Here is a 22,870-nt window from a genome sequence, read left to right on the forward strand (position 1 = left end):
TCATTGCCAAATCTAGTGCTTCTGTCAACTCAAGCCTAGACCAGCGGGTTAAAAAAATTGAAAAATATTAAAAATAGAAGAAATTGAAAAATAAAAAACAATGTAAAAAAATAGAAAAAAAAAACATAAAACTTTATTAATTTAAATTTTAACATTTATATGATTACAATATTACATATTATTTTAATACCATGCAAGCAATTTAACACAACATGAATATTCCATTTCAAATTTGTATGAGAACATTATAAGTCTTAAATTTAGGAACAAAGTATTTATATTTATAATCCAAACTTGATTTCTCAACCATCCACGTGTATGGAAATATAGCTTCCTTCAAGAGGAATAGTAAAATTCTGCTTATCTTATAGCTTTACTTATCATATGCATCGATAAGGAAAAGGTTTGGGTGAGATGATATTTTATATTTATAATCCAAACATGATTTTTCAACCATATACATGTATGGCAATATAGCTTCCTACATACTTCTACTATCTTATATCTTTAGTCTTTACTTGTAATATGCATCGATAAGGTAAAGGTTTGGGTGACACGAAAGTAAAAGAAGTCCAAAATCTTTAGTTAATAATAATTTCCCATTTGTTTTGTATGTGAGATCTGTGTGAGAGTAGCGAGGTCCCGCCATGTTATATTAAGTTGTATCAAAGTTAAATTGTTTGGTTCTATACCTCCTCTTTGATCACTTCTTAATTTCTTTCCTTGTCACATATTTAACTCCACTAGCTACCCTAGATGTCGTCATCTCTCACTAGTGATCACCTACATCGATTGCCACTCCTCCATATCACCTCCTTGTGTTACCTATGACCACCTTTATCATTTTCCACTCCTATAGCAGCATCGTGGTCCACTGACAAACCCACTCAAGCAAGTGGATCCTCTCCTTTGGGTCAACACCATCAACCTGCCACCACCACTTTGTTGATGTCATCCGCAAAAAACCTAGCTTTGTGCCGATCAAAGCATGATGTTTTCTTCCCTGCGACGTTGCACCATTTCTTGCTCTAGCATCTCCACCCACTTCCCAACCATCCTCCAATGCATCTCCGCTGAACCCTATTCTTAACACCCTCGACCAAACATTTCATACTACCACACTGACAATTTGCCCTGGCTGACGAACACTTTCCTTAAGGATCGCTTTCTCAACTATTTGAATCCCAAGAGTTGTTATCATCCACCATATTGATGTAGCCCCTACATCCTTTAAAACCAAAGTCTGCGGACACTATTCCCAGTTGAGGGCACACAAAACCCATAAAATATATTTGATTTGGCATTTTGCATATAGTCCAGCATCTATTAATTTTTACAGACTGGTCGTTTAAAAAACAAATAAAGATAAAAAAATGCTAACATGTGAATTTTATAACACAAATTCCACGGCCAAGGCTCATACTGCATTCATTCTCTCCTAGAAAATTATTTCTATTTTAATCTAGCATCTAATTATTTTTTATGCATTGCCCATTTTCTTCATAGTGCATTTATTCTTGTCGATTTCATTATCATCTTTATTTGTATATTTATCTAGTTTCCTACCTATTTCATTGTGTTATCCTGTGTTCCTACTTGTTTTATAATTCATATTACTTGTCAACCTCCACATTGGCTATTACGAGAAACCCCATATCAAAAACATAGGCATAGGTGTACGTGGAAGATAAACTTAAGACCCTTTCATCTAGAGTGGAAACCTCACACAGTTTAAGACTTGTCTGGCTAGTGTCAAGATAGTGAAGGACAAAAGTTTCAATCTAAAGATCATCTATCACATGCAGCTCCCCCATCACCTCGGCATTATTCACATTAGAAGTATCATTTTGTCGTTAATGAATAGGATCACTTCTTGAACACTCAAACACAACCTAATTGTAGATCAAACATAGATACTACTGCATTGTTAAACTAAACACCCCTAATTTTAATTTTCTCAATCAGATCACCAAGATTACTTTAACAACTAAGAAATAACCCAGACTCAACAAGCGTAATTTACAAAAATCAAACTCATATGTTCATCAAGAAATTGTAGAAAAATGTTCAAAATCACTATGACATGAATGGAGAAGGATCAATCACGAATTAGGAAATATAAAGGATACAATATAAGAAATCTATCCCACATAGTTCAGAAACAAATAGTACACTATGTGGATCAATAAAATTCAATCAAATAAGAGTATAATTAAATTCCTGAGTAAATTTGAATTATGTATGCTACGCAATACCAAATTAGACCCTAAGAAGACCCTAATCGACTGCATTAATGAGTTGTGACCTAAAATTGAACAAGTTAAATTATTTGCCCCAACCTCAATCTAAGAGGTCTATGAAAGGCTTACTTTGTGACCATCAAACCCTCAATTGGTAAAGCCCTTCTACTTATAAGGCATCACAATTATCGAATAAACCCACTGGATTGGATTTTTTCTCCAACGTACATAGGCAAATACAAAGGCTTACTTTGCCTCTCAATTGTTGTGGTAACAAGCATTCAAAGGTTGTGATAAAGGTCATGTAGTATCCAAGTGGCATTTGACCATGAGAACAAAGTAGCATACTTTGAGTAGTGGTAGTGGCAAAGAAGTTGAACCTTTTGACTTACACCGTGAGACTCAGAGAACTGAGGAAAAAACAAACACTATAGGACTCAATATAGTTCAAAGTATCCTTTTGACACCCACAATAAATATTATAGAACTCAATATAGTTCATAGCATAGTTTAAAGCGACGTGTCGAGATTGTCGAAACGGGCGAAACATTTCGTTCCGCTTAACAATCGGCATGAGACCAAACCCACGACAACTGCAACGTGTTGCGCGACCCCGTGGCAGCAAAGGGCTCGGCACGACCCCGACACCAGACCCACGAAGTTGCGACGTGTTGTGTAACCACGTGGCCACAGCGAAGGGGTCGGTAGACCTCACAACAGCAGCAAAGGGGTCACATAACCTTTTCCCCACAGAGACGTCGTGCGATCCTGTGACCACTGCAGAGGGGTCGCACGACCACCGTGGTCGCCCCGGAGGAGTCACGTGATCCCTGTGGCCATGGCTGAGGGGTCGTGCAACCCCGCGGCACCGCCGAAGTAGCACGAGCTCGCAAGTGGTGTCAGATTTTTTTAATTAAACTTAGATTAATTATTTTAATCAACTCCTAGTTATGATGGAAATAATCTAAATAGGTTTTATTAAACCCTCATAAAATTTTTATTTATTTATTATATATTTTCATATCTTTTCCTTTTTTTAAAGATTATTTTTTATATTGTTTATTTTTTAAATATTTATGTTAAATATTTTATTTTTTTAATTAATATATTTTATATTTAAAAAACACCGAAACTATATCGGCACGACATGATACAGTACCAAAATTGTATCGTTCCGGTCTAGGACCGAAACCTCGGCACGCGTCAAAATTTTAAACTTGGTTCGTAGTATCCTTTTCACACCCACAACAGATGATCTATGAAAGCGCACTAACATTTTATACACACATATGAAATGCAAAAGTCTTACAAAATCAATAGTGTTACATGAGCGTAGTTTCAGACCACACACGACCAACGCCGCACCTGAGCTCCTATACGGCGACTTCCCTTCCCTTCTAGTTTCCCTTCTATTCCCATAGAAATGTGTCCATATAAAGATAAGATATGATGTGATTTTCATCCCAAGGACCCCGACTTTCCAATTTCTTTATTCATCACTATAAATAATGAAAACACCTACCTTATAAGTGCACAATGGCAGTTGTATCACAGCCAAACCTAGCGACCCAAAGTCCAAACTAAAGCCACCGACCAAATCAACACCATTCTAAAAAAAAAAAATCCACCTTCTCACGCAATTTTGAAGAAAAGGGAAAGTCGTGGTAGCATAAGTTAACCCTACAAGTCACAAAAGGCCTTCCCCTAAACTCAAAGAGATTTTAGGTGAGTTGTGGGACATAACTTGTGAAGAATCGCTAGCCCATATGCACAAACCTACATGTTATAAATCTCATATTAGGATCACAATTGTCAAGCATACCACACTATTTGTATAAAGTACGAATCCCTAAATATACTAATCTGGCAAAGACAATTGAGGGAGTCTTAAAGAAATCTTCTCAAGATTTAAAATTTCGACCCATGCCGAGGTTTCGGTCCTGGACCGGAACGATACAATTTCGGTACCGTATCGTGTCATACCGATATAGTTTCGGTGTTTTTTAAATATAAAATATATTAATTAAAAAATAAAATATTTAACATAAATATTTAAAAATAAACAATATAAAAAATAATCTTTAAAAAAGGAAAAGATATGAAAATAGATAATAAATAAATAAAAATTTTATGAGGGTTTAATAAAGCCTATTTAGATTATCTCCATCATAACTAGGAGTTGATTAAAATAATTAACCTAAGTTTAATTAAAAAAATCCGAAATCCGACACTACTTAAGAGCTCACACTACTTCGGCGGTGGCGCAGGGTTGCGCGAGCCATGGTCGTGGGGATGGCGACCACGGTGGTCGTGCGACCCCTCTGCAACGATCACAGGGTCGCACGACGTCTCGGTTGCGGCAAGGAAAGGGTGACGCGACCCCTCGGCTGTTGTTGCGAGGTCGACTGAGCCCTTCGTTGCGGCCACGCAGTCGCGCAACACGTCGCAACTGTCGTGGGTCTGGTGTCGGGGTCATGCCGACCCCTCCGCTGTGGCCACGAGGTCGCGCAACACGCCGCTGTTGTCATGGGTCTGGTGTCGGGGGCGTGCAGGTGTCGGTGAGATGGCTGACCAGCGTCAGGGGTGACATATGTCATTTTACATCATATTGCATGATTACATTTATTACTTGTGATTGCTGCATATTGGTTGCTGCACGTTTGGTGGTTGCATATGATTAACATGCATACAGGTGACATTTTGTATCTGGTTTGACGATCTTTATATCCGAATAAGAAGTCCTGGTGAGTACAATTTTCTTCACCCTTTTCAGTCTGCATTTCCTACATTTGTTTAGAAAATTGCACCGCATGATTATTACTGTTAGTTATAACTTATTATGCCTATCTATCTGATATTCGCTAAGTTGTTGAACTCACACTGTTGATATATTTTTATTTCAGGCATTAGGTAGATATTTGTGGAGTCGCTTGGAGTATCCTGTTTGTCGGTTCCCACGTCACATTAGAAGACCGTTTACGTATTCATTTGTGTTTCATTTGTTTTATGTATTAAGTGTACTTAGCATTGTATATTCCAGTTTTATTTTAGGAGTGTTGTTATGTGGTATATTGTGTTGTTTGTTGTGTTGTGTAAGCCTAACCGGCTAGCAGTCTTGTTTTTGGTTTGTAATGGTTTCTATCGTTTTCTGCTATGTTTTTGGTTTTTGTATAGCCGAGTGGGTTGTTTAATATATATATAACTGCGTGGTTATGAATATTAGTGAGCTGAGTATAAACTGCGTGGTTGTGTATATATACTAGCCGTGTTGGCTGATAAGTGTGAGCCCTGAGGGTTATGTAGATATGTTTCAGATTGTCACCCGTTCAGGGGAAATGCTGCCGAAATTTCTTCTGACAGGACAACCCGGGGCGTGACATCATCAACCAATATATTATTCAAACAAATTATCAGGACACATATCCACCAACAACAGCTAAGTCTTATCCCACTAGATGGGGTCGGCTAATCATGACACATATCCAATTCTCCAAAACTCAAATGTCTAATCAACACCATCCATATAAAGAAAATTTCATCCCTTGAGTGAACAAAGATTACATGACAAGGAATTAAGGGAAAGAAGTTTACCGGTTATTAGAAGATTCGAACCTGATTCTACCTTGAGACTCAAATCATCAACCAAAACGTTGTTGGTTGGTGTAACTACCTGAAGAATAAGCATTAGTGTCCAAAAGACCAAGCAACATTAGAAAGGCAAGGACAAGAAATTCTATTCAACTAAATCTACCTTGACACCTGCAAACTCAATATAATTTGCTTCACTGATATAATTTCTACTAGCACTTCTCTGAACTGATCGGTCATGATTAGCTGATAACTCTTTTGCAACCATCATCAGTTCATGAATACGATCAGAATATCCACTGCAGAAAGAAATTTAGTTGGAAATTATTGAGTTGTGAAATTTAGCAGAAGTACAATATGCTCCATTTGTCAAATCTCACTTTAACTAAAAACTGATTCAAGAAAACAATCTAGAGAGTAGCGAATGAATCTTTAGTGAATTCGCACAGACAAATCGATGAGAAATTCCTAGGGAATAGAAGAAATGTTCCATTTGTCAAATTTTACTATAATTATTAACAGATACAATAAAACAATCTACAGAGTAGAGAGAGGAGTCTAACTGAAATTTCACAGAAAAGAATCTATGAGAAATTTCATATTAGAATTTCTCCCAGAATTTTTTTTCATTAGAAATCTTATTGACAAATTCAACTACTTTGGCATCTCCTTTTTCTTCTCATATTATACTTATTTAAGCACACAAGGGGAGGCCAACATTTATCAGCTACCAAACACTGATACAGTAGTAAAAAACTGTGATTTCCTACCATATAAGGGACTTATATTTCTAAACTAGAGGCAAGAAAGTACAGTATTAACAGAATGAATAAGAGAATAACCTGATACGGTTCAGACGCCGAGAACTGATAGAGAGAGTACCAAGTGATTGAAAGAGTGATATTATTACACTTGTATGATAACGAAGATTGCTCAGCATTTCAGCTCTACCTAGTGTTGAGGAATCAGGTCTAAGATTACCAGAAAAAAATGGCTCAATAATCAGAACCACTGCAACAGTAGCACCAAGGTACTTCAAGAGGAAGTCTTGAATCATTCCGAACCACCAATGATCGTGAAGTACAACATTTAAGTGATTTACAAGTGTCTTAAATTTCTGCCAGATATGAGATGCTTCTCTATTCTCTCCTCCATAGAAAGCAACACTTTCTGCATGAGTCCTTAACCGTGAGTGTAGTTGTCGATAATCACCTTCCAGTTGCTGCTCTTTGGACATTAGCTTTCCAAAAGGAGGAGAGAAATTCCTGATAGTTGCACCGACCCCAAGGACATATGCCTGAAAACCAATAATAATTTTTTTCATAGTAAGTAAGCTAGAAGGTTACTCCATAGCACGTATTTCGGACTTGCATAACTTCCAACATGAATGAAGTTTAAAGACATCAATGAAGGTTAAGCTAGAACAAAATGGCCTTAATTGCAAGAAAAGAAGTAGATTTTACCAAAATCCATAGCACGTATTTTGGACTTGCATAGGAACATAGGCGCCAAGTATATATAAGACCATCAGCAACTGCAGTGAGATCATCCAATATAAGGTCACTCAATTCAGAACAAAACTTTGGTATATCACTAGCAATCCGCTGCTCAGGATTGTTGATCCGGTCATCAACATTTGAGATTTTGTAGTACACCATGTTCTGTATTTCACAACCAAATCAAGAGGAAAATCTTCTAATACAAAACAAATGCATACTTAAGATCAAAGTTAGAAACTCTAAAATATGCTCCAATACAATGATTGTGTTGAATTGTTTACTTGCCATTTCAAGACAAGTTAATTAGTTTGGATGTGTGGATATAAATGGCATTTTTAAACATGGATGATCAAATGTCAAAAAACCAAAATCAAAAAAGAAAAGTACTATTCAAAGAAAATGAACTTATAAAATTTATGAATCCATAAACTCATTCATCATTTATTTTGTGAAAAAAATGCATTAAAGTAAATTCTTTAACAAGTAATGATAAAGGATTGACATCTTTTATCTCTAATAACTTTTTCTATTTCATATCTTATGCATAAATTTGTTGTATATGGAATCCTAGTGTTACATGGTGAAATCTAGGATCTTTATCCCTGTTTGGATGCCCCTGCTCCAAAACCACATATCTTTTAGACATTAAAGTAAACTCGGGAATAAAATACCAGTGCAAAGAGCAGGTAGCTTTGAATTAACACCATTACAACCAATAATAAATTCAAAAAGTAAGAAATGTATTAAATTCATAGATTATTCGGAAAATAATTTATAAATTGTTTAATAAAAGTTGACTTATGGAATGTACATATTTATTTTAAAAATAAATAAAAAATTACATATAATTTATGTTTAGTAACTGAATAAACTCAAACTAGAGTTAACACTAACTAGAGCAAGTCCCTTTCATTGCCTTAAAAGATCTCAACAAGTCTAAGCAGTACGTTATTTTCCCAATTGTATGTCCATTTATTAGAAAGCAGCAGTCAAATTGAGGAAAATATGATTTGATTACCATATTAATTAGAAAATAGCTATCCTTACCTCAAAATAATCAGCATGTATAAGTTCTGTCAAAATTTTCCTGAATCGCAGAGCCAAGACTCCCGTCAAATACTTTGAAGTTGAGTATAACGTAGACTGGAGAAAACATAAAAGAAGGTTCTCAACAATCAACCGAAGGAACATGGGTACTCGCTGAAGAAAAGCAGCTCTGAACAAGAAACCTTGAACTTTTGCCAATCTGTGACTCAAGGCAGTTCTCAACACCTGAAATGGGTTTGAATTTCAATGTTGAGTAGAAATTACATTTAATAAATCCCAGAAAATGCATGTTGCATGTGTACAGAAATCTGGGGAATGTTGGAATTAAACATAAAGAACTATCAGTTCTTTGAAGCATGAAAAAAAAAAACTTGTGAATGGTTAAATAAAATTTAAATCCAGTGTCTATGACTAAAATGTCGTTTAAAATTTTTGTAGTAACTAAGAGTTTTGGGGTTGATTGATTGTATGGAACTAATAGATCAATATTATTGCATTATGCTATCACAAACACTTTCTCTCAATGGGTTGTATCTTAATTGAGTCTGATTCTGAGTTCAATCAAAAAGCATGGTAAAATCTGACAAGGGTTAAGTCTACTTAGTGCCCAACACCTTGATAGATACAGAAGATGATTAAAGAAAGTAAAAAAAAAAGGTTCACACCACCTGTATCTCTGACTAAGGCACGCTACTTCTAGTTTAAAAAGAAAAAATAAATCCAGACTATGATTAAATCTAAAAACGATATTGTTCTTAAATAAATGCATTATTACTTTTCAGGAGATATATCATCTTAGTTAGATCAAATGATTCTTTTATTTACAAAAGAAAGGACGTAATGCAAGATGAGCAGAAATCGGGGGAGAGGATAGAAAATTAGAGAAAAAAACTGTATTCTTTCCAAATAGACTAATTTTTCAACACTACTAATTTAGTTTATCACTTATCTAAAAAGGTCAAGTGATTAGGAAATAGGCCAGCTTACACATGATATAGTGTAGTCAGACAAACTGGGCTCAAGTGACCCAACCTCAACATGTAGACTAACAACTTAATTAGAAGAAATTAATGATGCTAGAAAGAATCAAGAGTATGATAGACATAAACATATTGTCTCCAAAATATTCTATTCCGTGGCATGTGTTATGATCTACTAGATGAATAATAAAACTTGAGCAAGGAATACTTGTTTCTAAAGAGATGATCTTATTGGATATGAACTCTCCAATCTATGAAGTAACCATTTGAATGAATAGAACTTAACATGTCTCTCAATCTTGATCTTAAAATCCTTGTCTACATGCGTGGAAGCTTAGGAAAAGAGATTCACACTCATCGCCTAATATCAATGAATTCCATTTTTAGTTCTTTTAGGTTAAACTATCCATGTTTGTAGATAGTTAACCACATTGATGTTTTAGGCGATGTGAAACTATGGCAAATACACACATTAAATGAGGAAGAGAAAGACAAAAAAAGATTTGGTTAGCATCGATAAAATAGGATAAATTTATTTAAATATAGATGATGATATTATTGGTGCAGTCAGCACTAATAATCAAACTCAAGTTTTGATGCATGAAAAGACGAAAAAAAAAAAGATTCCCCCCCCCCCCCCCCCCTCCCACCACGCTCGTTTGTCTCAATACTATAGATATAGTAGGGGATAGAGCCCAATGACGTAGGAGGATAGTCGACTCCACCTAGTGAAATAAGATTTGGTTGTTGTTATTATTTATTATGTTTAACTTAAAAAACATAATACACACATTGATCGAGGAAGACTGGGCTAGCATTGATAAAATATGATAAAATACAGTTAAATATAAATGAGGATATAATAGGTGATCAAACCCAATGACGAGGATCTATATAACCGACTCTACTTAATGAGATAAAGGGTTACTTATTGTTGTTGTTTAGTATATTTAACTGAACTAGGAAAGGGCTACTTATGGCATTAACATATTAGAATCCTATTGTCAATCTGCCTTAATAGTAATTAGATGATATTTTGAGCAAAAATGATGGAAAATATACATGAATCAATGAGGATTGCCAACGGTGTGTAATGGGTTGGTTGTTCCACCATTTGATGAAAGCAAATAGAAGTGAAGAAGAACTCATGAATTCCTAGCTTCCAAATTGAGACGATGGATCTAGGGTAAGTATACATATGCATGATATTATTGATAGTTTAGTTACTAATTGTTTAATTAATAAAATTTAATTAAAAGAAGACTAAATTTGATATTATTTAATTAAATCAGATTTCATTAATATCAAATTAAACATAAGCTAATTAATTAATTTGATTCAATTTAATTAACTAAAATCAGAATAAATTAAAATTAAATCAGATCTATTTTAATTAACCACAATTTAAAAGTTAGGTATAATTAAATCACATTAAATCAAGTTAACTTAACAAATCTAAAATCCATTTTATTTTAACAATTCAAAATATTTATTTATTTAAAGTCAGATAGAATTAAATCATCATTAATTTAATCAAAATAGTATTTAATTTAATTAAATCTAATTTAATTAAAATAAAGTATAGTTTAAGATCATATTTAATTTTATTTATTTTAATCTGATTTTAAAGTTAATTGATGTAATGAAATCAGATTTACCAAAATCAGATGTCAAAAAAATCAAATCAATTAATCGTATTTGTTTTAATTAATCTAATTAATTAAATAATATATAATAAAAACCCAATTAAATCAAAATAAGATTTAGTTTAACTAAAATCAGATCAATCAAATTTAAACCATATTAACTGCTTAAATTCAGATTAAACCAGATTTACTATATTTGAATTTAGATTTAAGTAAGTTTTATTAATTTGGATTTAATAATCTAAATCAAGAAAAATACATTCTTAGGTATAGTTTGGTGAATTTTTACACATTCGAATTTATTAAAAGTTAGTTAAGTGATAGTTTTTTCTTGTCTTTAAATTTTATTTTATTTTTTAAATTAAAACTAAAAATAGAAAATTTTCATGAACCAAACATCTTACTATTTTAAAGAAAAATTTATTTTGTAGTACCGATGTTCAATGGAATATAAAATGTATCATTCTAAAAAAAAATGATTAACTCAGTTAGCTTCAGTGACTAGTTCTGGGGGTGACCGACCCAGCCCTACGAAATTTTTCCACCGGAGGGTAAATCAAGAAGTGCGCGCGACGTGCAGCCCAGAAGCCCGGCATCCTTTGGTTGCACGCCACATTTGGAGGAAAAATTACTGTAAATACACCATAGTTGGGATCGAACTACGAGTGTCTGGGTGACAACCTGGATGTGCTGCTGTGGCACCATAGCCCCGGGGGCATAAAATGTATCATTCTAGGTTGATATCAATATGGATACTTGGATCCTTCAAGTCATTACTCATGCACCTCCATATTATTTCTGTTAAGCACTTTCTATAGCACAGTAAAAAAAATCAACTTCAAATAGCAACATGGAATGCTGCCTGCTATATAAGAGTCCCATTTTCCAGTAAATAACATTAAGTTATTGGAGGGTTTATGACAAATAAGCAATTCAACAAGGGAACCTAAATAGGAAGAACCTTTAGGATAAAAAAAAGGAATATATTTAATGTATGTATTAGCTGATAATGTTAACTAGTTATAGGGAGAATGGAAATTGCACCAACACATACCCAATCAAAAAATAATAATAAGAGTCTAATTCAAAGATAAATTTTCCTACATGTACATGAAAGTGCAGCAGTAAACCAAGAGAAACTAGACAGCATACAGTCCACAAGAAGCAACGAAGGACAGTAAAACAGAGCTCACCGCTATAGCCACTAGTCCCATAAGGTTGCGCATCCCATTAGGACCCATCTGTGAAAGCAAGGTTGCTGCTAAATAATGCAGGGATCTCAATCCTTTTCTAGTTGGCCTTGCCACTTGAACTGGCTGATTACAAATACCATTTTGGCTTGAGTTTTCACCTTTCTCACCAGATTTATGGGATCTCTTATAGAGGCGTGTTTGCATGAATGCGACAGTGCCACCAGCCACCAGGACAGCTGAGACAGCTGCCAACGTTCTTCTGCTTGATATCATATAGAGACATTAGCAAACATATGCATGCAACAAAATTCATATCACCTTGATTGGGTCACTAAAGGATAAAAGGCTAAAAGATGATGATGACCATGCAATTAAGAAATGGTGATTGTAGATGAGCAGGACCATTTTGATTCCGAGGGACTAGTGAAGTTATATGATACTAAAGAGAGAGAAAACTATTTCTAAAAGAAAAATCCTATCTAGGTTAGTAGTGAAAAGTTAAAAAGTCAAATTAAATCAAAAATAACAAAGAAGAAAAACTTAGCCTTCTCTTTCTTAGTAAAACAAGCAAAGACTTCATCATGGAGAAAAGCTATTTCATGTCATTTTATTACAAACAAAGAGAATACAAAGGAAGGATGGCAAACCAGAACTCTTTTGCTTAGATTGATAGGAAGTTGTGGACAAAAAAGAGAGAAAAAATTATAGGGGAATAATTGATTGAGCAAATAGAACTTATTCTATTAACTTAAACTTATAACTTAGAGAAATTATTAATTAAAGGCCAGTTTCTTAGGGAGCAGGAAACTTGTCTGGAAGGGAAGAAGCAGAGGAAATATATCCAGACGTTGCATGGAGGAAATCGTCTCCCTGAATGTGTTTCTGTGGATGGAATTAAATTAGCTGCTTTCTCGGCTTACTGATTCCTTCAAGAAGGAAATGGGAAAAAAGTATTCAAAAATCATGAAAATACTTTTCACCCTGTTCCTCTTTTTCGCTATCCAACATGATTCATTGTTCTTGGCCGATAAGGTGGAAATTTGCATGTGATCTCCTTGACCTTCGCTGAATGAGAATTGCTCCATGTCCCTTTGAAGAGGAGTTGATTCTTTTCGAGATTATCTATCATTGAGGAAGCAAAGGAGAGAAATTTGCCTTGATCAACTTATAGCTAGGTTTCCTTGTGGTTGGTGCAATAAGAAAGAAAATTAATTGGAGAGAAATTTGCCAATGTTGATAAGGGGTGATGGGTCAGGAGGCTTTTGAAAGGGTAAAATACAAAAGTAGAAAATACCCACACTCTCGTGAGTGACCTCTGATCGACATCCATGGAAGCCAAAATCATGGTTTTGAGGGTGATATTTCTGCTCCCGTTTCCTTTGCTAATATTTCCTTAGGAAATGACCTCTTTATGGTCTCTAAGCTCCATCCTTTCCTTCGGTTTCACTCTCCCCATATGAAATTGGCCCTAAATCTGGCTCACATAACTAACCAATTGGATGATGAGATATCTTCCCACAAAAATTTTAGGTGACTTACTAATAAAAGATAGGTCCATTTTCAATAGCAATCAAAAACCAAAATTTACCAATTTCTAAGAAAAATGATGAAGAGCGTCATTATTTTTTATTATATTTTGTTACAAAAACCAAGGAGTGAAATGTCGTTCCGTGCCGCCTGGCATGGATGATTTTTATCGTTCCGCCAAGCAGCCGAAATCGGCACAGGAGGCGTCCCTGTCTCGAGAAGTCGCAGGACGCCTCCGGCGGCGCCGGAAGAATCCCGCAACGCCTTCTGCGGGCCGAAGGCATTGCTAAACGACCCTGTCGGCGATCGCGGGCGAGCAATCGTGGACCATGATAATTTTTTTGGATAAATAAGATAAATAATTATTTTTTTAATTAATTTAAACAATTCCTAAGGATATGTAATATTTTGAACAGGCTTTCATAAACCTTATTAAATTATCCTAATAAAATATATAAAAATATATTTAAAATTAAAATAAATTTAATAAATTTTATTAATTAATATTCTGATGTTTTTTAAATGTTTTAAATTTCATTTAAAAATTTCTAATATTTTTTTATTATTTTGTATTATTTCAAATTTCATTTAAAATTTTTTAAAAAAACTTTAAAAAATTTAAAAAATTCTAAAAAAATTAATAAATAATATTTATATTCTGATTTTTTTTATTATTTTATATTTTTTACTTGATATTTTTTTACTATTTAATTAATAATTAATTAAATGAATAAATAATTTATATAATTATTATTATATATAAAGTAATATCTTGTATTAATTTATATACTTATTATTATAGATAGATCCAGTTTCATTTGAGTTATTGATATATCAATTTTATTTAAATAAAATTATTTTTAATTATTTTTTCTAACAATATTAAATTGTTCAATAATTGAGAACTTATACAAAATCAATATACAACTTATTTTTATATACACCATAAACATATTTATCTTATAATTATTATATATAAATAAAAAAATACCGAAACTGTATCGGCACGGCATGATACGATACCGAAACCATATCGTTCCGGTCTGAGACCAAAACCTTGGCACGGGTCGAAATTTTAAATCTTGACAAAAAGTAAAAGGTTAAATTAAACTTAAGAAATGTTAGATATCAATATTTTATTGTATATAAATTACTCATCCAAATTTATTTTAAATTTTAGATAATCAAATAAGCTAAACTGAATTAACTTATTAGCCTTAGGGACTCTTTGAGAGTTAATTAGGATTTGATCGAGTCCATCAGTTATGCATAGAGATTACAATAAGGTGGGTCCAAACCATGCTCGAGTTGAACCTATCTAGAGCTAAAGAAAGTTTAAATGTAGGCTAGGCCTTCTTAGAATATACAAACCTCTTTTTCCCCTCATACTTCCTCCACGGAGCTACTTCTTCCATGTACCTACCTGAAGCTTTTGTCTCTCACCCATCTTCTTTCCCCTCACAACCACAATTGGCACCTTCCCTACATGTGCATAGAGCGTCATCCCTCTCTCTTCGTCTTCTCTCTCAAAACCAAGACACCACCAACAAGCCCTCATTACACACATAGGCATGACCGGCACTTAGCTCAGTCGTTGTCAACCTCCGCGCGCACACACACAGTGCCAACCCCTAGCGCACACCCTTACATCATCGCTTAACCCTCACACTCACTTTGGCATAGTCGTCGAGCACACATATGAGGCACCACCACTGCCTAACCTCATGCATACACAAGGCATAATTGTCATCAGCCTCAGCCACATGGTTCGTGCACCAACCGTTGTTGCCCTTTATGTGCATGCATCACTATTGCCTACCAATCCTCTTTCCAAGTGTCAAACCTACCTAATTTGTTTATAGGTAGTGGTTTCCTTCCTTTCTGGCATGGCAACAACTCTATTTTCCTCCCTCCTAACTTCATTTTTGGATTTGAATCGAGTTTATCTCCCTTTGATTGAAGAGCCGCTGATTACAATTAGTTTTAGGTAAAGGCTCAGTGAGCATTTCCTTGGCTATGTGATTGAATAGTTATAAATTGTTTGACCTAATTTGTTTAGGTTAGGGAGGTCAAAGGATTCTTCATCATTGAAACCCAACTTTTGTTTCCTCAACTGAGAAATACCTATTATTCGTCTAGGTTGTTATTTGTCAAGGTTTGGAGAAGTCTAAAGTTTTGCATCATTGAAACTCAACTTTTGTTTCCTTAACTAAGTTATAGGAGAGATATTATCCGCAAAATTCCTACACCAGAATTAGAATAGCGTTGATATCAAAGTTGGCTTTGTTAAATTGAGGATTTGAAAGTTGACTATTTATTTATAATGGTTTATCTTTAAATTAAGAGTATTAAGGATTAATGGATTAAGGTGAGGTCCATTAATCTAGAATATGTACCATTTTTCTTTATGCATTAGCTATATTTTTGGATCTTTTAAGATATAGTTGTGTTGATACATTATGTAGACACTCGGTCAGAAGGAGCACATTAACTCGTGAACATTTAGGATCGACTCTAATACCTTTTGAGATGATCCCATGTGCATCAAATAAAATTATAAATAACTTAAATTGAGAATAGGTACATTGGTATTATGAATGTTTTTGAGGGGGGGTCTAAATGATATTGAATTAGTAAAATGGTGATACAAGAACAAAATTATTGGTTATATTACAGGTATGTTAACTTGCTAAGCTATCTTTGCTTTCATATGCTAAATGTTATTACATGATGGCTATCTTATGGAAATCAAGTGGGGGAGTTTTCTTAAAAGATAACATGTTCCTGTACTTTATTCTTTCAAAGCTTGATATCTATCTTAAAAAATATTTATCCTTTATACTGTTTCATCTTCCATGCTTTGATATATTTTTATATTGATGTTTGAATGTTTCCATTATGCTAGAGATTTAACACAAAAATTAACAAATGATAACATAGATTAGTGTCTCAATCTAACCAATCCTTAAAAGTGAAATTGTTATATGAGATGAAATGTCAAAGGTGGAATAGTTGTTATTATTAATTGCTAAAGGAAATGGCTATAGTAAATGGTAGTTTCAATTCTAAAAAAGTGAATCATCCAAGCCTAACCATATTATTAGCAGTGTCTGGCCACTCATAGGCTCTGTGATAGCAAGTGTCACGTGTGGTCATTTTGTGTGCTTCACAATATTACTATTTATCACCAATGAGGTTTCAGTCACATGTGACACTATATATTCTAAAGACAATGATTCGTTTATTAGTGGACATATTCGTGATAAAATAACTATGTTAACTGTGGTAATATAGATACATAAAAAGGTGCCATAACTATTAAGTGTTATAAAGATTGAAAGTTAATTATATGCTTAAGTGAAAACTATAAAGTTTGAACGTGGAATATAGACTGGCTTTGAATTCTTAAATAAGATTATATTCCCCACTTACTAATTTGTATTCGGAGCTTTCCCTAACCTCTAGATTTACAAGCAAGGACAAGGCTTTAATACCTTATTTGGTTCCAGCCAGAATATAAAGTAGCTCAAAGAAACTTAGATGTGTCAGAAGCCAATTTTGTTTCTACACATGCTTTATTTATTTTACAAATCTATTTAGTGTTCTGATACTATTACACACTGCTATATATTTTAGTAACAAAAAAGTAATCTTCTATATTGCAGATTTCTTTTAACAAGATATTTGTGTTTATGATACTTTGAAAATAAACAAAATACAAATCGTGTTATATGGTATTTGATTGCTGCAAATTAGATGCACGTTACCAAGAATATGGAAGGTGTTTTCATCAATTATTACCCAAAGAGGTACCTCCTTGTACATGGCAGGATAATCTAGGGTATGACAAAAACAAAGACGAAACACTTAACCATCTTTGTCTCAATAAAACAAGTAAAGCCTTCCCCAAATGGTATATCACCGTCAGGCATTTTCTTTTTTGGTTGTATTCTTTTCTGAAAACTAAAAAAGCAGTCCTATTCAATAAATTTACAAGTGAATCAAAGTAGCTTGTGCTCAACATTATCACAATATATCAACTAACAGATAAGAATGGTATCATTGAATAAACAACATAGAATACAGGATAATTCTATGTAGCCATGCATACCTTCTAGATGCCAGAATGTTACGCCCATGTTCAGTTAGTGGCAGAAGCTGAAGAGAAGACATTTTCTGAATATCCGAAAGCAATTTATGCTAAATAAATTAAGCTACTTCTATTATAATAAATTGTCTGTCGATCCAAGATTTGGCACTGCTGTAACAGAGGAAAAAGCACTGATTACGCACCAATAGATTTCATGTTAGGAAAGAAGTGAGCTCTTTTGCCTAGCGAAACCAAATATATGAGGGAAAAAATGCTTTCTATTTCATGAAAATGACATGAAAAGAAGCATCTGAGAAAACTACTATCAAATACTCAACTGAAAAATTTTCTGTTGAACTTCTAAGTAAGAGGTGATCTGACTAATTGCTCAAAATCAGAGGGCCTAAGGGGATACAGTAGTAATAATTTTTAACTAACAAGGGAGAAAGTAGTGTAGCATAAGAAAAATTCAGCTAAATGAATTTACCACATCCACAACTACTATATAAAGGAGTCAAGTTCTTTGTTGAAACTATCAGAAGCAAAACAACTGAAAGAGAAAACACCACCATTAAAAGCCCAGGAAAAGTTAGAAGCAAGCTACAGACTAACAGTACTTACAACATGTTCATTAGTTTCTACAGGTAGAGTTTGATCCTAAGGTTGCAATGACACAAACTTGCAGCTTCATTCACGCCCATTATCAAAAGCAAACCTATAAGAAATCAAGAACTAGTTTTAGCCAACAATAGATGGTCAATAGCTTTGTTAGTCAGACTCGACATATATACCTACCAGTACATGTGTCAACACAACAAACGAATCCAGGTAATCAAACTCATTTTGCAACCAGGATTTTTTTCTAACATTGTGTACTAAGTAAATACTAACAAATTTTTAAATACAACATATATAGGGTCGTCCGGTGCACGAATCTCCCACTCAAATCACATTGGGTCTATTGTGTGGAATCTTACACTGTATTGTAAGAGGCTATTTCCGCGACTTGAACCCATGACTACAAGGTGACGCAGCAACAACCTTAACAACATATATTCTAAAAAAAAGAGTAAAATTTCAGAGAAAAATTACATCTCAAAATTAAGAAAAAGATAATTAAAAATTTATCCAAATAGATCCTCTAAGTATGCCCATATTTTGAAAAAAGTCATAATTATTTCACTGCATAAATATTCTCTGAACTAAAGGAATTATATGTTATATACCCTGCAATTTGAGAGAAAATACTAAAAAGAGTTATAAATTATCTAAAAGTCAAGAGAAACTTTTGACATCAATGTCGGTTTCCCAATCATAAATACACAAATTAGTTCTGAACTGATAAACTAAAATGAATCGTATCAAAATCTCCAAGATTACATCAATACATACTGCCAGCTTCAATCCTAAGTTCCTAACTATTAATTTTATCAATCTATGTTGCCAACTTCAACACTAACTCTCACTCTCAGCATTTTCACATATTTAACTGCTTGTGAATAAACTTAATTTTTCATACACATTTGATCTTTAGGCTTGTTCTAGCTTCTCCATCCCATTTATAATATGAATGAGGGGATTAGAAGGTTTTTTATTTCAGGAAAAACGTGAGGAGGATGCAAACAACAAATATATAAATTGGCTATTGCTTGACAGCAAATGCTTTTGGGTTATGACAACTCAAACAATTATTTGAAGTAATTCATGCATTATCAGTAAGCTAAGTTACTCATTTGTTTAAATGCAGCAAAATTAGAGAAACATAAAATAAAGGAAAAGCATGAAAAAATCAAGAACCTTTTGAATGTCAAAAATAACCTTCCTGTTCAATACTTTATTTCCATTTGGTCTATCACTTCAAATACATAAAACAGTTGTGAAAATGTAAATTTCTCAAACCCCAAAAAAAAAATATGAGAAGCAAAGATGATTCCCGCAATACAAAGCAAAGAAACATACTGTTCATGGACAAACTCCTATCGGAAGATATGTAGGCCTTCCTAATAATAAGGTTAAGATCTGTGAGACTTGAACTATTTCCAGTAGAATATCAACTGCTCGTTGATACTATCCACCTAAAAAAAAGTACAAAGAATATCTATAAAGTGATAACCAAAGAAACACATCCATCAGACAAAGAAACTCTAGAAAACCAGTGAAATAGATAAACTAAACCTAACTCGCCAAAAATGTTCCAAAAAACTTAACTGACCAACAACCTACCTCCAACTGCCAACTGCACTCAAATTAATGTATAATCTCTAACGTCGCCACAGGTGTCAAGGTACGATTGCTGATCAGCCACGCCACTTGAGGAGGAAGTCGGACGATATAGGAACCAAGAATCATATCACCTCTCGCATACGAGCCAGACTTCCAGAGTTGATCAACAGCAATCCTACCGTTACGATTTCCGGCCACTTGACGACAATGTGAGAGGAGAAGTCGTGCATGTTGGGTCGCCGTTCCGGAGGGGAATCAGAACGAAAGGGGCAAGGGCACAGGAGATACCTATTGATTTATTTGGTATTTTTACCAAAAGCCCTTTTAAAAAAAAAATGACAGCCTAATATTTTCTGATATTTTATAGAAAACACCGTCTTTTAAATTTTCCATCAGGAGCCCTTAATTTTTAGAAAGCGCGTTTTATTCTAAAAATTTATGGTTGAGTTTGTAAATCTGTCTTTTCTCCACATAAGTCAAAAGAGAGGAAGAATTAGGGGGTGTTGCTTTAGGGGAACAAGAGTGGGGAATGAGAATAGCAATTATTAATTGTCATTGTTAATATTTTGATTACAGAAATGGAAATATAAATAAGGGAATGAATCATTATAATTGGGTAATGAATTATTCTCATGTCCCCCTTCAATGAGTCATTACTCTATTTTCAACAATCAAAATATTCCCTTATTTCAAAAATACTCTTGACCTAAAACTAAAATTTCCCCCTTAATATCAAATATCAAAATATATTTATCTAATTTTTTTTTCATATCACTTTTTCTCTCCTTATTCTCTCTCGTCATATTTTCTCTCTCATCATATTTTCTCTCTCCTTATTTTATCATGCACTTTCTCTCTCCTCAATCTCTTCCATCACACTCTCTTCCCTCTTTTTTTTTCTCACCACACTTTTTCTCTCATCATGCTTTCTATCCCCTAAATCTTTCCCATCACACTCTCTTTTTCTTTTTTCTCATCGCACTTTCTCTCTCATCATGTTTTCTCTCTCATCATGCTTTCTTTCTTCTCAATCTCTCCATCACACTCTCTCCCTTTTTTGTCATCATGCTTTCTCTTTTATCATGCTTTCTCTTTCCTCAATCTCTCCCATTACACTCGCTTCTCTTTTTTTCTCATCACACTTTCTCTCTCATCATACTTTCTCTCTCCTTAATCTCTCCCCTGACACCCTCTCTCCTTATTTTTTCACATTACACTTTCTCTGTCTTTATCCTCTCCCATCATATTTTCTCTCTCATCTTCTCTCATCATGCTCTCTCCCATTACACTCTTTTTTCTCATTTTCTCTCATCACACTTTCCCTCTCTTCATTCTTTCCCATCACACTTTCTCTCTCATCATTGTCTCTCATCATATTTTTCTCTCGCATCTAATTTTTTTCTCTTATTTTCTTTTAAAGGTAAAAAAGAAAATTTTGATTTATTCCGATAGAAAATATTCAACTAACCAAACATTGCTTTTAAGAGTGATATTCATGCCCATACCCATTCCCATTCCCATTCCACAATATTATGATTCTCATTCCAATTCCTATTTCTAAGAAAGGACCAAACGCCTCCTTAGAAATCTAGAAACATAGGGCTGGAAGGAAACATAGTGCTTTTCGATTATTTGAAATGTTTGGTATAATGATTCTCTCAAGTGATCAAATCTAGCTAAGCTATGTTGATATATTTGATAAAAAAAAAATTATGTTAGATTTTCACAACTGTTTTATGTATTTGAAGTGATAGACCAAATGGAAATAAAATATTGAACAGAAAGGTTAATTTTGACATTCAAAAGGTTCTTGATTTTTTCATGCTTTTTAATTAATTTATGTTTTTCTAATTTTGCTGCATTTAAACAAATGAGTAACTTAGCCAGCGACCCCCTGGCCGGCATCGGCTGCCTTGGCCAGCGACGGCCGCCTTGGCCAGCGACGGCCGCCAGCGGCATGCAGAGGGCTGGGAGATGCCCATCCTGATCAGCAGGGGACCAGCCACGGCTGGATCCGCCGCCCCACGCCTGCTGTGCAAGAACAGCCGCTGCGACCAGCAGTGTTTGTCGAGCAGGAGACCGGCAGCGGCCCCTCTAGGCGTCACAGGGGGCGGCGACCAGCCGCCAGCGTCGCCAGGGGGTCTACACCTGCCGCCAGGGGGCCGGCACCTGCCGCCTAGGCCGCCAGCGGCCACCGATGGCCGGCAGCGGCATACAGGGACCCGGCAGACGGCCACCGTGGTCGGCAGGGGGCCAGCCAGGGCTGGATCCGGCGCCCCGCGCCCGCCTGGGCGCCTGCCATGAAAGAACAGGCGGCGCGACCAGGGAGTGGCTGGCGCGGTGCGCCCGGTATGCCGGAGAAGAGAGGGAGAGAAAAAGAAATTTACCTGCGAGATCGTCTTCGGAAGGGATGGAGAAGCCGGCTGTGAAAGATCAGCCTCCGCGACCAGGCAGCGCAAGAGCGGTGCGGCCGGAAAGCTGGAGAAGAGAGGGAGAGAAATGGAACCTTATCTGCCCGAGATCGAGCCCGGAAGAAGAAGACTGCAAACCGCCGCCGCCGCCCACACGCAAGGTCACGGTGGGATCGGTGCGACAAATATCAGTTTGTCCCGTTCCAAATTTTGGGAAAATTTTGGGAAGATGACCTTACATAACTCTGAATTTTTATGAAATTTTTTACGTAATAAATATTTAATTATTATTTCAAAAATTTATAAACATCAATGTATTTATATAAAATTATGTTTGGCCCTACTAATAAGACCAAGAGATTAATACGAGCCCATAGAAACAAATTCCGTTTCATTCCAAGCTCTTCCAATTTTTAAAAGTCTAAC

General features: G+C 34.8%; 1 protein-coding gene across 12 annotated transcripts in view; it reads right to left on the reverse strand.

Moving 5' to 3' along the window:
* Positions 1-22,664, reverse strand: part of LOC122042373 (ABC transporter D family member 1) — a 64,537-nt gene extending 41,873 nt beyond the window's left edge. For 2 of the 12 annotated variants that reach the window (XR_006129207.1, XM_042602454.1), the window contains exons 1-9: positions 22,421-22,664; positions 18,432-18,525; positions 17,832-17,981; positions 12,194-12,452; positions 8,375-8,599; positions 7,292-7,489; positions 6,671-7,125; positions 5,992-6,127; positions 5,832-5,910 (exon numbers count right to left, since the gene is read on the reverse strand). Coding sequence is in view for 11 of the 12 variants with exons in the window: in XM_042602454.1 (XP_042458388.1) it covers positions 5,832-5,910; positions 5,992-6,127; positions 6,671-7,125; positions 7,292-7,489; positions 8,375-8,599; positions 12,194-12,452; positions 17,832-17,893 (1,414 nt within the window). In the remaining variant the exon portion in view is untranslated. Of the gene's footprint in view, positions 1-5,831; positions 5,911-5,991; positions 6,128-6,670; positions 7,126-7,291; positions 7,490-8,374; positions 8,600-12,193; positions 12,453-17,831; positions 17,982-18,431; positions 18,526-18,787; positions 18,806-19,769; positions 19,886-20,033; positions 20,322-22,420 lie in introns of those variants that run through there. The other 10 variants (XM_042602465.1, XM_042602459.1, XM_042602455.1 and 7 more) reach the window with 10 other exon arrangements.
* Positions 22,665-22,870: the final 206 nt, after the last annotated feature.

This window comes from Zingiber officinale, chromosome 2A, assembly GCF_018446385.1.
Source record: "Zingiber officinale cultivar Zhangliang chromosome 2A, Zo_v1.1, whole genome shotgun sequence".
In the NCBI taxonomy this organism is placed as follows: Eukaryota; Viridiplantae; Streptophyta; class Magnoliopsida; order Zingiberales; family Zingiberaceae; genus Zingiber; species Zingiber officinale.